The 15,412-nt window shown below is 26.0% G+C and overlaps 1 protein-coding gene across 1 annotated transcript; it reads right to left on the bottom strand.

Annotated features, from left to right (window-relative positions):
• Positions 1 to 6,342: 6,342 nt before the first annotated feature.
• Positions 6,343 to 14,496, bottom strand: LOC135926522 (cysteine-rich secretory protein 2-like). Its single transcript, XM_065462429.1, has 7 exons — positions 14,369 to 14,496; positions 13,631 to 13,731; positions 13,480 to 13,573; positions 12,125 to 12,270; positions 6,809 to 6,894; positions 6,587 to 6,708; positions 6,343 to 6,527 (listed from the first exon to the last, which is right to left on the bottom strand). Exons 1-7 carry the CDS (start codon positions 14,415 to 14,417, stop codon positions 6,481 to 6,483), a joined length of 645 nt encoding a protein of 214 aa, XP_065318501.1. The 5' UTR covers positions 14,418 to 14,496; the 3' UTR covers positions 6,343 to 6,480.
• Positions 14,497 to 15,412: the final 916 nt, after the last annotated feature.

The following is a 15,412-nucleotide window of genomic DNA, read 5'->3' on the forward strand; positions in this document are numbered from 1 at the left end:
ATTTTCATTTTAAAATAATTAATTTTTATATTAGAGATGGAGTAGTGAGGGAGCTATAAAAGCTCAAGCAATGACCAAGCGATGCATATTCAATCATAGCTCATTGGATAGAGCTGGGAGGGGGGAGTAAGTATTCATGGCATTGTCTTAATGATTCTCACCTACAGTGACTCAGGAGGAGCACAAAAATATTTGACCATAGCGGTCCATACAAGCCATTTTAAGTATTCAAAGTTACCATTTAGACTATCCATAGTATTTAACGATTTTTCAAAGATTAAATATAAATTATTAATATCATGTCGAATGACAGACGTATTCACCTAAATGATATCGTAATAAATGGCCATGACTATAATAACCTACAGAAATTATTAAAGGTATTCGGGAATTACAGAAGGTTAGAATCAAAGTTATCAATCTAAAAGAATTAAAATAATCTGAAAACCTGGGCTTGCACTAGAGCCTGGTCTTTGGACTGAGATTATGGAAATTTCTAAGAATCATAAATGGCGATGAATTACAAATACGTTAATAACAAATGACGTTATATCACAAATTTTGAAGAAGCACGGAATAAAATAAAAAAAATTATAATATAGGATTGAATCTGTGGAAGCAATTTAATAAATTATTGATTACACCTTTCCATAATTCCCGAATACTTTTAATATTTTATATAGTTTATCATAATAGTCATGGCCACTTATTACGATATAATCTAGGTATACACTCCTGTCATTCGGTATGATATTAATAATCTATCCTTAATCTATGAAAAATCGTTATACATTATGGATAGTCTAAATGGTATCGAACCGTTATAGTAAGGGTACTCACTTCCTCTAAGTGATGTGAATGTTAGAGGCTTAATATCATAGGTATCAATGTATGATCATTTTTATGAATATTAAAACGAATAAATTTTAAAAATTTATTATATTATTTAAAAAAATAATATTTAGAATATAGTGAGGGAGGCCAAAATTTGTTTCTCTCAAGGGGTACATTTGACTGGAACTGGAATGACATCATTAAATCATGGCATGATGAAGTAAGTGATTTTACTTTTGGGGTGCATAGGAACACCACTACTGGTCATTATACACAAGTATAAGCCTTATTTATATCTTAACAGCATTATCACATATATTAACATCAATTTTTAATCTTTTTAGTCAATTTTAGAGTTTAGTATTTACCTAATTATATCAAATAAATTTTTTTTAAAGTTATCTGTATAGATAGCATGTCATAAAAAGGTATCTAGATAAAATAGACTTTACAAAATGATCAATATAGATATAATTCTTCTTGAGAGTTTGATGAGGTGTTAAAATTTGCATTTAAACTAGCCAAAATAGGCAAGAGATTTAGTTACTATGCCTAATAATAGTGTTGTTAAATTGCTGGGTCGGGTCGGCTTGGCCGAAAACCCAGCAAGGTTTGAGCCGAAAAAAACGACCTTAAACCCGAGCGAACCCATTTAGCCATAGATCAGACCCGACCCGACCTAATGGGCCTCATGAGCCGACCCATTGGGGCGACCCGATGAGTCGGCTTGCTGGATCGGCTTGTTGGGTCAGCTTGCTGGGTCGGCTTGTTGGGTCGACTTGCTGGGTCGGCCTGTTGGGTCGGCTTGCGTTAAAATTTGTCATAATCGTCATTTTTAAGTTTTTACGAATTTTTTTGAAGCAAATAGGTAAAAATATATATTGTAAACATGTTAAATTAAATTTTCAGTGAATATGTACCTTAGAAAAGTGACAATTGTCATAATCGTCATTTTTAAGTTTTTTCGAGTTTTTTCGAATTTTTTTGAAGCAAATAGGTAGAAATATATGTTGAGAACATGTTAAATTAAATTTTCAGTGTATGTGTACTTTAGAAAAGTGACAATTGTCATAATCGTCATTTTTAAGTTTTTTCGAGTTTTTTCGAATTTTTTTGAAGCAAATAGGTAGAAATATATGTTGAGAACATGTTAAATTAAATTTTCAGTGTATGTGTACCTTAGAAAAGTGACAATTGTCATAATCGTCATTTTTAAGTTTTTTCGAATTTTTTTGAAGCAAATAGGTAAAAATATATATTGTAAACATGTTAAATTAAATTTTTAGCGAATATGTACCTTAGAAAAGTGACAATTGTCATAATCGTCATCTTTAAGTTTTTTTTAAAACTTTCTTATAATCTTAGTGGTTTTTAATATTATAAAGTTCTAAAATTTTATTTTTATAAAGAAATTTCTATTGCCATTTTTTTTAACACCACGCTTGAAATTAAAAAAAAATTTATTTATGTTTAAAGTCTTGTAAAAAGTTTTGGATATTTAAAGATTTTCTAAAACCATTGGATCTAGTAATAACGTATCAATGCAATTATATTTTATTCCAATGAGGAAAATTTTATTTAAAATTGTTTTAAGCCTATTTAAAAATTTTGATATTAAAAAGATGTTATAAAATATTTGGATTCAGTAAAAAAAATTTTCTTTCATTACTTTTTGACTTCACCCTTAAAAATCTAGAAATATAAAAAAAATTATACTTATTTTCAGACCAGTAAAAAGTTTTTATAATTAGAAAAATATTTCTAAACCTCTAATATTGATAATGCTATTATATTTTATTCTTTTTTTTTAAATTGAACGTAGTTTATAATATTTGGTATTAGATATGAGTGGTATATCATTTGAAATTTTTAAAGGATTGGTAGATTGTAAGTAATCTTTCTTTTAATTGAAATAAAAATGTATCAATAAGGGGAATAAAAATGTTTATTTTATAAAACTCCTCAATCGTAGATGCATCAATATTTGATATATTGGATTGTCTAGATACTACTCTAGGTTTAAAAATTTCAATTCCAAACATATTAGCAATCTCCTTTACTTTTTCATATATTTCATGAAATTTTTCATCCACATTCTCTCTGATATTTGTTAATATTTTAACAATATCCTTTGCTCTATTCATAATCTCCCTTAAATCTAAATCAATTTTTTGTAGCATTTTGCTAAAATCATATGTATAATTAAATAAAAAATAAACGAAATAGCTGCAAACCAAAAATAAATATAAAAATAATCAAATGTGTATATCTATTATTATTTATAATAAATTTAAAACATAAAAATCAAGCGTTTATTAAGAATTTATTAAATTAAAATTAAATAAATTTAAAAAATAAATTTTTAAAAAATAAAATTTTAAAAAAAATAAATTTTATTTTCATTCTGGGGAAGGGGGGTTCCTACGCTATTGTTTCAATAAAATTTACTATCTAACTTAAACTTTGTTCTTTCTTAAAGAAAATTATAAAATATCGCAATAATTATACATATAGATTTCAATTTATACCTTTGAAGTTGAAGGATATGATAGAATTAATCAACAATTTAATTGATATTATTTAATTTAAAATATGAGTATAACTTTGAAAACTTTATTTATAACTTTATCCAATATATTTAAATAATTAATCATTAAATTTAAATAAATTACAATTTATTTCAAAATAAAAAAACAAACAGCTTTGTTTCGTAACATATCTTTATTCTTATATCATTGTAATAATAATAACAATCATAATAGAAAGATGATTTCCTATTTGGCTAATTATAAAATGAAATGCAAAATAACTACATGTAATCAGAGTTGTTAAAACTTACTTTTAAAATGGATCTAGATACAGATATATAATATAAAAATGAATACAGATATATAGTCTATAAACTTATCTAGATACAGATACAATTTTATTATACTTATGTATGATGCGCATATTGTTTAACTTAGGATTCTATTCTTAAAATTCAAACTTCTAAGGAAACTAAATAATCCATTCCATATGGGTTCAAGAAAACATTAAGATTTTTTAAGGAATTTCCTAACAGAAACTGGTATATCCCAGCCTTAAATCAATTGATTGGAATAATTGATGGCCATCGGGTTAGCAGAAAATTGGCAGTGGTGAAAGATAACGTACAGATAGTTTTATGGAATTTTGAAACGACTTGGCACCTACAGAACGATTCTTCTTGTATCCCGAGAAACTGGGATCTCGCAAGCTACAGTGAATCGGATTATACATAAAGAGCTGCGGCTAAAATGTTAAAAAAGGAAACCAGGACATAACCGATTCGAATAAGATTGCTTTCTGGTAAATAGTACAAAACAACTTTTACCAAAATATCCATCGAGGATTGTTCATTCTATATGGTTCGCAAAAAAAGCTCATTATAGTAACTTCCATGGCAAATCTGGAAATTTATAGGATGTACGTTGCATTTTCAATGTGATATAAAAAAAAAATTAAATTTCAGCTAATGGATTACTTTGTATTCATTTAAGTTTCTCTAAATCTTTCATTCGAGTTATTAAGTCTTGACTGCTCTAGGATCATCTTTTGAATCAAGGGTAAAAGTATATCATACTATACGTTTTGCCCGATCACTGATTGACTGATTTTTGATTATTATCGTTCTGTAATTTTTTCCATATTTGATCAGGTTATTAAAATAGCATAAGCGACGTTGACCATCTCAAACAGCGATTTACAAAGTAATTTGATCAAGGAATTGTTTATTGCGCAATCGGTGAGTGGCGAGATCGCCTTAGAGCACATATTTGAGCTAATGGTGGACATTTTTAACATGCGCTTTGAAACATTTGACTCAAATTAATTTGAAATGTTGATTTTTTCAGGTTTTGGTCGAATTGTAAAGTTTAATATAAAAAAATCAATTTTTATATGCTCGAAAGTCTAATTTTGTTTAACTTTGAATGTTCAAACTAAATAAAATGTTTCTGGTTTATTTTGACGATGAAATGAACTAGGACATATTATTATTTTTAATATAAAAAAACGTATAATAGAAATTATAACAAAATGTATCTAAAAATAGATAAGGTGTTTCTAAAATAGTAACTAGTTCGACTAAATTCAGATATCACATCTTTAAATCTATATTACTTTGATAACTTTGCATGTGATTGCCATATATTGAGAATATATAAAGTGGCGAATAATAAAAAAAGAATTGGGAAGACTAACAATTTTTTTTACACATTCATTCGTTCGTTAAAGTTTTACTTTGGAAAATGGTTTTATATGAATTAAATAATAACTAGAAAATTGATTATAAATTCCTGGTTTATTTTTAGGTTACAACTTAACAAACAGCAAATATATTATATTATTTTAAAATTGAAAGTTTCATTGTAGAAGATGATGGATTGAATAATGAAGGATATGAAGAGTGAAACAAAATTTTAATAACCCTAATGATCTTCTTTCATCCAATAAAGATAATTACACTCCGTAATGTAAAAGATATATAAACAAAATTAAAATTATAAGAAAAATATTTTTAAAAAAAGTTAAAAAAAAGTGAATAACAAGTCAATTGTTAAACCTTTAAAGTAGAAAATATCTGCAATCATCATGCGCTTTCATCCCATTTACATAAAAAATATTACCTATCTAACCAAATATAAAGTCTATGCATAACCAACCTTCATAATTCAATAAGTAATTTTGCATATTACAAAACCCTTTCATTTAAATTAGACCAACCATTCCTCAAATGACCCAAATTCCCTTCATCCTATGACTTCAACTCAAGGGTTACTTGCCTCATATTCTTAACTTCGCAAAAATATTTCCCATATACGGCCTTAGACCAAGTTTATAATAGTGTTCAAATATAATAATTTATTAATATGATATTTATATAATTTATCATGGTTTATTTCAGTCTTTGGTATTAAACATTAATTGGGGCAGATATATATTTCCGAAAGAAAAATTATAGGAGCTTATTATTGATGTTGTATGAGGTTTAAAAGTTAGATCAATTTATTAAAGCTGGGGGGGGGGGCTTATAAATATCTTTAAAACAATTGCAGGCGGGCTGGTATATTTGAAATATATTTCGAGACGAAATCCAAATAAATAAACTATTAAAAATCAAATATCAGGAGCTAACTTCACGGACCTTAGAAAATGGGGATTTTTTTTTATAAAATTAGTGTTGCTAAAATGCCAAACTTTAGTCAACTATAAAACAGTGTAGGTATGTATTTATGCAAAAATATTCAAATCAATTTTCAATTTGAGATTCAACTTAGAAACTTAATTCAATTTTTTAAACCAAAAACTTGACTAAGCCACAATAGAGAGGGTCAAAGTTAGATAGTTTAACAACACTATACAAAATATATTACTTGTTTTTTCCTATCATTTAAGCTTTCTTAAAGTTACTTTTCTTAAAACTAAACATTTTATTGAATATAATAAAAAGATATATAATTCATATCTAATAAATATACGTATATATTTAATCTTTATTTATAATATAGTGTGCCCGTCTTACAATATTAACAATGAAATATAAATAATATTTTTAAGATTGTTATCATTAAAGAATTAATTTTCATTGGACTTGGAATAAAGCTTTTAGAAGATTTGGCATATTTATCTATTCGCGTTGCTAAATTGTTGCACTCTTTTACCGAATAATGCTTTATATTTGGTTTTATTAAAAATTTATTTTTTATTATGAATAACTAGCATCTTTTACCGCATTTCTCAAGCAATTTTCCAGCATAAACATCTTTTGAACATTCTCGTCCCTTTATGCAACCCTTGCATGATTGAACATTTGATTTTATATAAGGCAAATAAGTCGGCTTAATATTACCACTAAAAATATTTACAATTATATGTAGTAATTTAATGTTTAGACAAAATAGGGGGTGGTGGGGGGGGGAGGTGCGAATCTTAACATTTTAATTGTTGTTACCTGGGATAATAATTGCACGCATATATTTTATCCGCGTTACATTGGGTCATTGCGCATCCGACTTCTTGCGTTGTGCCCCAAACCACCTAAAACATTATGAAAGAATTCTTCTAAATTAAGAAATTTCTAATGGAGGGGAGTGGGGGGTGGGGGGGGGAGATATAAGCGATATAGTTTTCCTTAATGAAAAATGGTAATTGCGTTAATTTATTTTACATATTTTGGTTTTTAAGTACCCAAACTTAACTGATAACTAAAAGATTTTGGCCAGCAATCATGGGAGTTGTCAATAGACAAGGCCCAAAGATACGATATAATAATTTGATGTCATTTACATTAAATTTTAAAAATATTAACATTCAATTTAACTCTTATAGCAACGTTTGATCTATATAATTTCATAATGTTTTACGAATAAGTCACTATTATCGAATGACAATATAACTGAGCATGTCAGTTAAAAGGAAATAAGACATAAATTGTATTTTCCTGGATTAAGTCACGGTCATATTGTATAAACTCAGCTAACTTATAACTGTGATAAATGCTATATAGGATATTATTATATTTCATTTATAGTTTATTTGGATTATATTATCATAAAGATTGACATATTTTTTAGTAAATGCAACATAAAAGTCATATGTAGTATATTTTAGTTTATTACTCTTTAGTTTGGGTTTTTTCGTCTGCTTTTTTTAACGAAGCGTTAAAACTTATGTGAAGAATTTTATTTATGCATAACACATAATCACGCAGCTCCATGATACAATGTTCCTTCCTATCCCAAGAATCAGGCCAATATTTATTTCATTTAATCATATCTTTATTTATAGATCTTCTTACCATCACCACAACTTCACCATGACTATGTCATCAAAATTCATTTTTCATTTTTTACATGACTCTTAAATTTATAATACATAGATAACAAATACCAAATCTTAAATTTTTTTCAATTTAGTCTAAGATTTTTTTTCAAATTACCAATACTTTCCGTTTTGTGCCTATATCATTAACTTATATCTTTCTTATATATACCAACTCTTCTTGCTAAATATAAATTTATAATCCTTACTAGACATGTGCGCCGCCGGTCAAATGCGCCGCCGCCGATTATTTTGACCACGCCGACGCCGCGCGCCAAAAAATTGTCGGCGCTCAACACGCCGCCGCCGATGTAAAAATTCGGCGGCGTGGCGGCGTGATACATATTTTTTATTATTTATTTTATATATTATTTATGAATATAAGAAAAATATTAAATATTTTTTGAATTATTAAAAAATGCGATTTTATTTTTTAAAATTAATAAATATTATTTGCTATAAATTTGATTTGTAACAATCCTTATTCGCTCACTTTGGGCAGGTTTATGACCAACGTGCTAGATAAAATAAGATTAGGACATTAAATTTGAATAGGTAAATCTATATTTTATTCTTTTATTTTGATTAAAATAATTTACAACTCGTTATATAAAATTTATTTTTTATCATAATATAAATTTTATTTAATGATTTTTATTTTGTTGCCAAACATATATAAAAATACCAGGACTAAATATAATGGATGCAGCATTGCAATACCCTGTAACAAAATATAGTATATCCTTGCAAGCAAAACCTTCTTTTGCATGGAAACATTTTGGATCCTTAATATTAAAAACTGACACAAATTATAAGAGAACCAGTGTTGCTACAGATAAAGTCTTTTGTAATATATGCTTGCAAATAGCACTTGATAAAGATGGTGAGGATAAAAATAATTCTTCATTTTCAGAGTAAATTTTTTGATTATTTTATAAATATTAGTAAATTTTTTAATTAGTTATCCAATTAAATCTTTTTCAAAAAATATCAGCCCATCAAATATAATAAAACATTTACTTGACAAACATGATTTATCATGCAAAGAAGAAATATCTAAACAAAATTTAAAGTTATTTTTCAAACCCATTGTAAAAGATACAACTGACCCTATAAAAGATAAAAAATGGATTCTGGTAAGGAATTATGTTCTCATGTGTTGCAAGGATTTAATGCCATTCTCTTCTATAAATAATACTGGAATGCAAGATTTTCTAAAGGTTATTTGTAAAATCATTATAATTTTTTATAGGGCAATCTTAATTTTTATTTGTTAAGATATTTAATTTTTTTATAACATCCCACATTTAGAATTTTTTATGGCATAATATTTTATTATTAATTTTTTATTATGTAGAAATATGGCATTATTTCAGATGCCAAAGAATTACCTGACAGAACTACACTTAGCCGGAGTGGATTAGATGATGTTTATTTATCAATAAAAGCATACATATGCCAACAAATTAATCTAGGTCTTAAATTTTGTGCTATAACTTTTGATATGTGGACAGACAAATATAGACGGCGAAATTATATCACCTTTACTTTTCACGAAATAGATAATAATTTTAATATTGTATTTTATACATTGGCGACACATCATGTCACCCAAAAACATACCGCTGAAACTATTCTTTCCGAAATAGAAAAAGTTGAAAATGAATTTGATTTAGGGTCCAAGAAAATTCAAATGGTTACGGATGCAGGACCCAATGTAAAAAAAAGTGTTCGTCTAGGAGAATATGACCATCATTTATGTTTGGGGCATGGATTACATAATCTAGTGACAGTCGATGGAATAAAAAAGTTAATAAAATTGAAAATCTCATTAAAAAAGTTAGAGAAGTAATAGTTGCCTTAAGATTCAAAACAGCGGATTTTGAAAATATAAACGATATAGAAAATAGAAAATGTTTTGAATCGATATCATATACATCGGATATTTTAGATTTGGATGATAATGATCCTTTTTATGAAGATCGTTTGGGGTATGATGATGATAGTGAAAATCAAAAATCATATGAGAAAAAACATAAAACCTTAAAATTAAATGTGCCTACACGTTGGCATAGTATTTTAATAATGCTGGAAAGTGTGACTGGCAATAACAAAAATCCTATAAATATTCTATTAAATAGAATGGAGAAACCGGATCTCAAATTATTTAACTCCGATTGGGACTTGGTGTATGAACTTTTAAATTTTCTTAAAACCTTCAAACAAACTGTTGAATATTTATCTGTCCAAAAAGGAGTTACTATAAATTTAGCCTTATTATTTCGTAGTGAAATTAAAAATCATTTAATTGTAAAAGAAAATGATAGTCCACCCATAGCATCCCTTAAACAAAATATGCTTACTAAATTTAATCATAGATTTCCAATAACCGATCTTCAGGTAGTATTTTAAAATACATAAATTATTTTTTATACATTATTCTTTCTTTTATTTTTTTTACTTAGGTGTTAGGAGCACTTTTGGATCCTCGTTTTCAATCAATAAACATAGTAAATGAATATTTAAAGGAAAAAAATATTACTCCGGTTCAATTTTTATGTCAACACGCTACCTCTCTACGTCCTTACACGGACAAATTAAACGAATGTAAAACGACGGAAGTTGCTTCAAAACTCGATTATCTTAAGTCATTGGCTACGAAGCATTCATCTATTCAAAACAATAACCTGGAACAACAACACTATTTAACTAGTTTAGAAAAAGAGTGTTATTCATTATTTTCGCCTTAAAATTTGGAGATAAAAGATGTCTTAGATTTTTGGAAGATAAGAGCATTGGATCTTCCTAAACTTTCAATATTAGCTAGAAAGGTCCTGTGCGTTCCAGCTACAAGCACACCCAGCGAGCGTGTATTTTCTATAGCTGGGCTCACTCTGAACTCTAAAAGATCATTACTATGTCCTTTAAATCTTAATCAAATAATATTTATTCATGATAATTATAACTTAATAAAATCATTAAATTATAGTTATAAACATAATAAAGTATAAATTTTATTTTAAAAGTGTTTCCAATGAATTTATAAATTTACTTAAAAAAATTTAAGTTAGAAAAATATTTGACGCCGCCGCGCCGCCGCCGATTTTTATGGCGGCGTTTGATTCGCCGCCGCCAGCCGATCATTTTAAAAAAAGAAACGCCGCCGCCGAAAATGCTGTCGGCGCACATGTCTAATCCTTACCCTACTATTAGGATATATCTCTATCAATTTAGTAGATTCTAACTTGTCCACAAGAGGTACCTAAATCCCTCTTTAATTAATTTTTATCGACTTTTGCATTTTTCCACTTTTTGTTAATAATTTTTAAACTAATATACTATTACCTTATCTTGTTTTAAGTGTTTAAATTTAAATAATTTTACTTCTTTTTTAAAATATGCTATACTTATAATATATTTTCTTCTACATAAAACATAAAATTAACTTATAAACCTTTTAGAGATATTATCATTGGTTTTATATATATAATTCTATATTTCAAATACTACTTTTATTCGAGAATTAGCATGGTAGTCGAGAATGGCCATAATAAAATTCAAGTATTAATAGTTAAAATGGTTTGCTTAATTAATTCGATATGATTTTTCAATTAAAATTGGTCAATAGCTTACTCAACATTATAATAATAATAATTTAAAGAAAACCAATATAATTGTGTTAAATACGTCGATTTAAAACCTTGTTTTATTTTATATCTTTCGGCGAGATTATTTTTAGTTTGTATTAGCTTTTTATTTTATCGTTGCAATTTATCTTTGTTTCTTAATTTTAAAATCAATTTATTTTATCGTTTTATATTTTTGCTATAATTGACAATTTATATATTCTTTGTTATTATATAATTTTAGTTAAATTCAATTTTAAACAAACATTTTTTATATAATTGATTATTTTATGATTTATTTATTTTTTAAAAAGATATAAAAAGAAGATTTTCTTTTGTTAAAACAGATAATGATGAATTTTTGATATATAATAAAAACTTATTTCGATAAATCTCTTACTGTTCTTCAAATTGAATGAGCATACAATAATTTAAAGTAAATCAATATAATTGAATGAGTCATTTTAAATATTATTCAAATTATTTTTATACAAATCTAGAATCTGGATCAATAAAAATTTTAAATAGTCAACTTACAATTATTAGGCATAGTAACTAAATCTCTTGCCTATTTTGGCTAGTTTAAATGCAAATTTTAACACCTCATCAAACTCTCAAGAAGAATTATATTTATATTGATCATTTTGTAAAGTCTATTTTATCTAGATACCTTTTTATGACATGCTATCTATACAGATAACTTTAAAAAAAATTTATTTGATATAATTAGGTGAATTCTAAACCCTATAATTGACTAAAAAGATTAAAAATTGATGTTAATATATGTGATGATGCTGTTAAGATATAATTAAGGCTTATACTTGTGTATAATGACCAGTAGTGGTGTTCCTATGCACCCCAAAAGTAAAATCACTTACTTCATCATGCCATGATTTAATGATGTCATTCCAGTTCCAGACAAATGTACCCCTTGAGAGAAACAAATTTTGGCCTCCCTCACTATATTCTAAATATTATTTTTTTAAATAATATAATAAATTTTTAAAGTTTATTCGTTTTAAAATTTATAAAAATGATCATACATTGATACCTATGATATTAAGCCTCTAACATTCACATCACTTAGAGGAAGTGAGTACCCTTACTATAACGGTTCGATACCATTTAGACTATCCATAATGTATAACGATTTTTCATAGATTAAGCTTAAATTATTAATATCATACCGAATGACAGGAGTGTATACCTAGATTATATCGTAATAAGTGGCCATGACTATTATGATAAACTACATAAAATATTAAAATATTCGGGAATTATGGAAAGGTGTAATCAATAATTTATTAATTTGCTTCCACAGATTAAAGCCTATATTATTATTATTTTTTATTTTATTCCGTGCTTCTTCAAAGTTTGTGATATAACGCCATTTGTTATTAACGTATTTGTAATTCATCGCCATTTCTGATTCTTAGCCATTTCCAAAATCTAAGTTCAAAGACCAGGCTAAACCCAAGTTTTCAGATTCTTTTAATTCTTCTAGATTGATAACTCTGATTATAACCTTCTGCAATTCCCGAATACCTTTAATAATTTCTGTAGTTTATTATTATAGTCATGGCCATTTATTACGATATCATTTAGATGTATACGTATGTCATTCGACATGATATTAATAATTTATATTTAATCTTTGAAAAATGGTTAAGTACTATGGATAGTCTAAATGGTAACTTTGTATACTTAAAACGGCTTGTATGAACCGCTATAGTCAAATATTTTTCTGACTCCTCCTGAGTCACTGTAGGTGAGAATCATTAAGAAAACAATATGAATACTTACTCCACCCCCCTCAAATTTTTTTTGCAAGACATCAAATTGAAAATATATGATAATCATATTAAAGGTTAAAGTTTAAAATATACTGTTTTTATTCTTTGAATGTTAAAAGGATGGTTAAAGAAGTGAAATAAAACAGATTATAGATTTTCTGAGCATTTTAAACTTTGCTAAAAAGATCTTAAGGTAACACCTACTTATCAAGGGATTTTTTACTTAATCTTTATTACCAAAATAACATATAAGTTCATATATAGATCTACAAGTTAACCAATATCTATCCCATATGTTAAAGAGATTCCTTTATGAAGGTTTGTATATATAATATTTATTTGCATAAAAAATAATATACTATACAATTTTTTAAATATTAAACTAGATATAGCTCTATCTCTATCCAATGAGCTATGATTGAATATGCATCGCTTGGTCATTGCTTGAGCTTTTATAGCTCCCTCACTACTCCATCTCTAATATAAATGAATTATTTTAAAATGAAAATTTATTCTATTATGGTAATCTATTACCAATTTAAACATTGCGCTAGATGCTGGGTTTACATACGCTCTGTATTTATTGTGAGTATTTAGAATACTTTTAATTTCTTTTTTATCTGGAATTTTTGCTTCTGTCAATAACAATCATTATAAATTTATTCAATTTTCCACAGAATATATTTTAATTGTTTTTAATAACTATATAATGTTCAAGACCGAAATTTGGAATATAATTTATTGATAATACGAGGACTAAATAAATTAATAAAATTATCCTAAGGCCCTATGAATGGATAAACAATTGCTCCTATGTTTTTATCACAAAATTAAATGAACAAATTTAAAAAACGAAATTATTCACAAATAATATATCTTTTAGGAAAATTCAACTTATTTTAAAATATTAGGGATAGAGAAAAATAATAAAAATGTTCTAAAAGTTAATTATTTCAAAGATATCTTTTAATGTATGAAAGTAACTTATTGATTAAATTTTTTAAAACTTACTATCGAAATTGTGTTTGCAAAGCAGTTTTTTCATTTATTTAAAATAATTTTTTTGAGAAAAGAACCAACGAAAAAAGCTAACGTTGTTTATTTTTCTATACTGATGTAGTATTCCAATGATTGAATACAATTTTAAGCAAATAAAGTCTTCAAAATTTTAAAAAATGTATGCTTATTTGATTTAAATTAACACATATTATCTATTTATTTCACAAAACAAAAATAAGAAACAAAAAAAACATTAAAAGTTCACAAAATTACCTGTATTCAAAAGCAACATTAATATATTTAAAAGAGATGTGTACATCATATTGGTTTAAATGAAACAAAAATTATTGTTTAGTCAAATGATTAAAATATATTTGATATGAGTTGTTTCGTTATATATATATACAAAATTTTTAAGATAGATTGAGTGTTTACTCAGGCCCTATGAATGGGTAAACAATTGCTCCTATGTTTTTATCACAAAATTAAATGAACAAATTTAAAAAACCAAATTATTCACAAATAATATATCTTTTAGGAAAATTCAAAACTTATTTTAAAATATTAGGGATAGAGAAAAATAATAAAAATGTCCTAAAAGTTAATTATTTCAAAGATATCTTTTAATGTATGAAAGTAACTTATTGATTAAATTTTTTAAAACTTGATATCGAAATTGTGTTTGCAAAGCAGTGCCTTTTTTCATTTATTTAAAATAATTTTTTTGAGAAAAGAACCAACGAAAAAAGCTAACGTTGTTTATTTTTCTATACTGATGTAGTATTCCAATGATTGAATACAATTTTAAGCAAATAAAGTCTTTAAAATTTGAAAAAATGTATGCTTATTTGATTTAAATTAACACATATTATCTATTTATTTCACAAAACAAAAATAAGAAACAAAAAAAACATTAAAAGTTCACAAAATTACCTGTATTCAAAAGCAACATTAATATATTTAAAAGAGATGTGTACATCATATTGGTTTAAATGAAACAAAAATTATTGTTTAGTCAAATGATTAAAATATATTTGATATGAGTTGTTTCGTTATATATATATACAAAATTTTTAAGATAGATTGAGTGTTTACTCAAGAATTTTAAACATTTTAATATTTATTTTATCTTATCAGATATTTTTAAGCTAGATTTTTATTAACCTTTACTTATAGTGCTTAATGTTTTTACAAAAAACACAAATTCAACCTTGATCTTATTTTTTAAATAACTGATAAGAATTAAAAACGTATAAATTACTTAATAACGTTTTATTCCGTTCTTAGAATTAGAGTTTAAAATATAAATAAAAATTA

Source organism: Gordionus sp. m RMFG-2023, chromosome 3, assembly GCF_954871325.1.
Source record: "Gordionus sp. m RMFG-2023 chromosome 3, tfGorSpeb1-WG-v2, whole genome shotgun sequence".
Taxonomy (NCBI): Eukaryota; Metazoa; Nematomorpha; class Gordioida; order Chordodea; family Parachordodidae; genus Gordionus; species Gordionus sp. m RMFG-2023.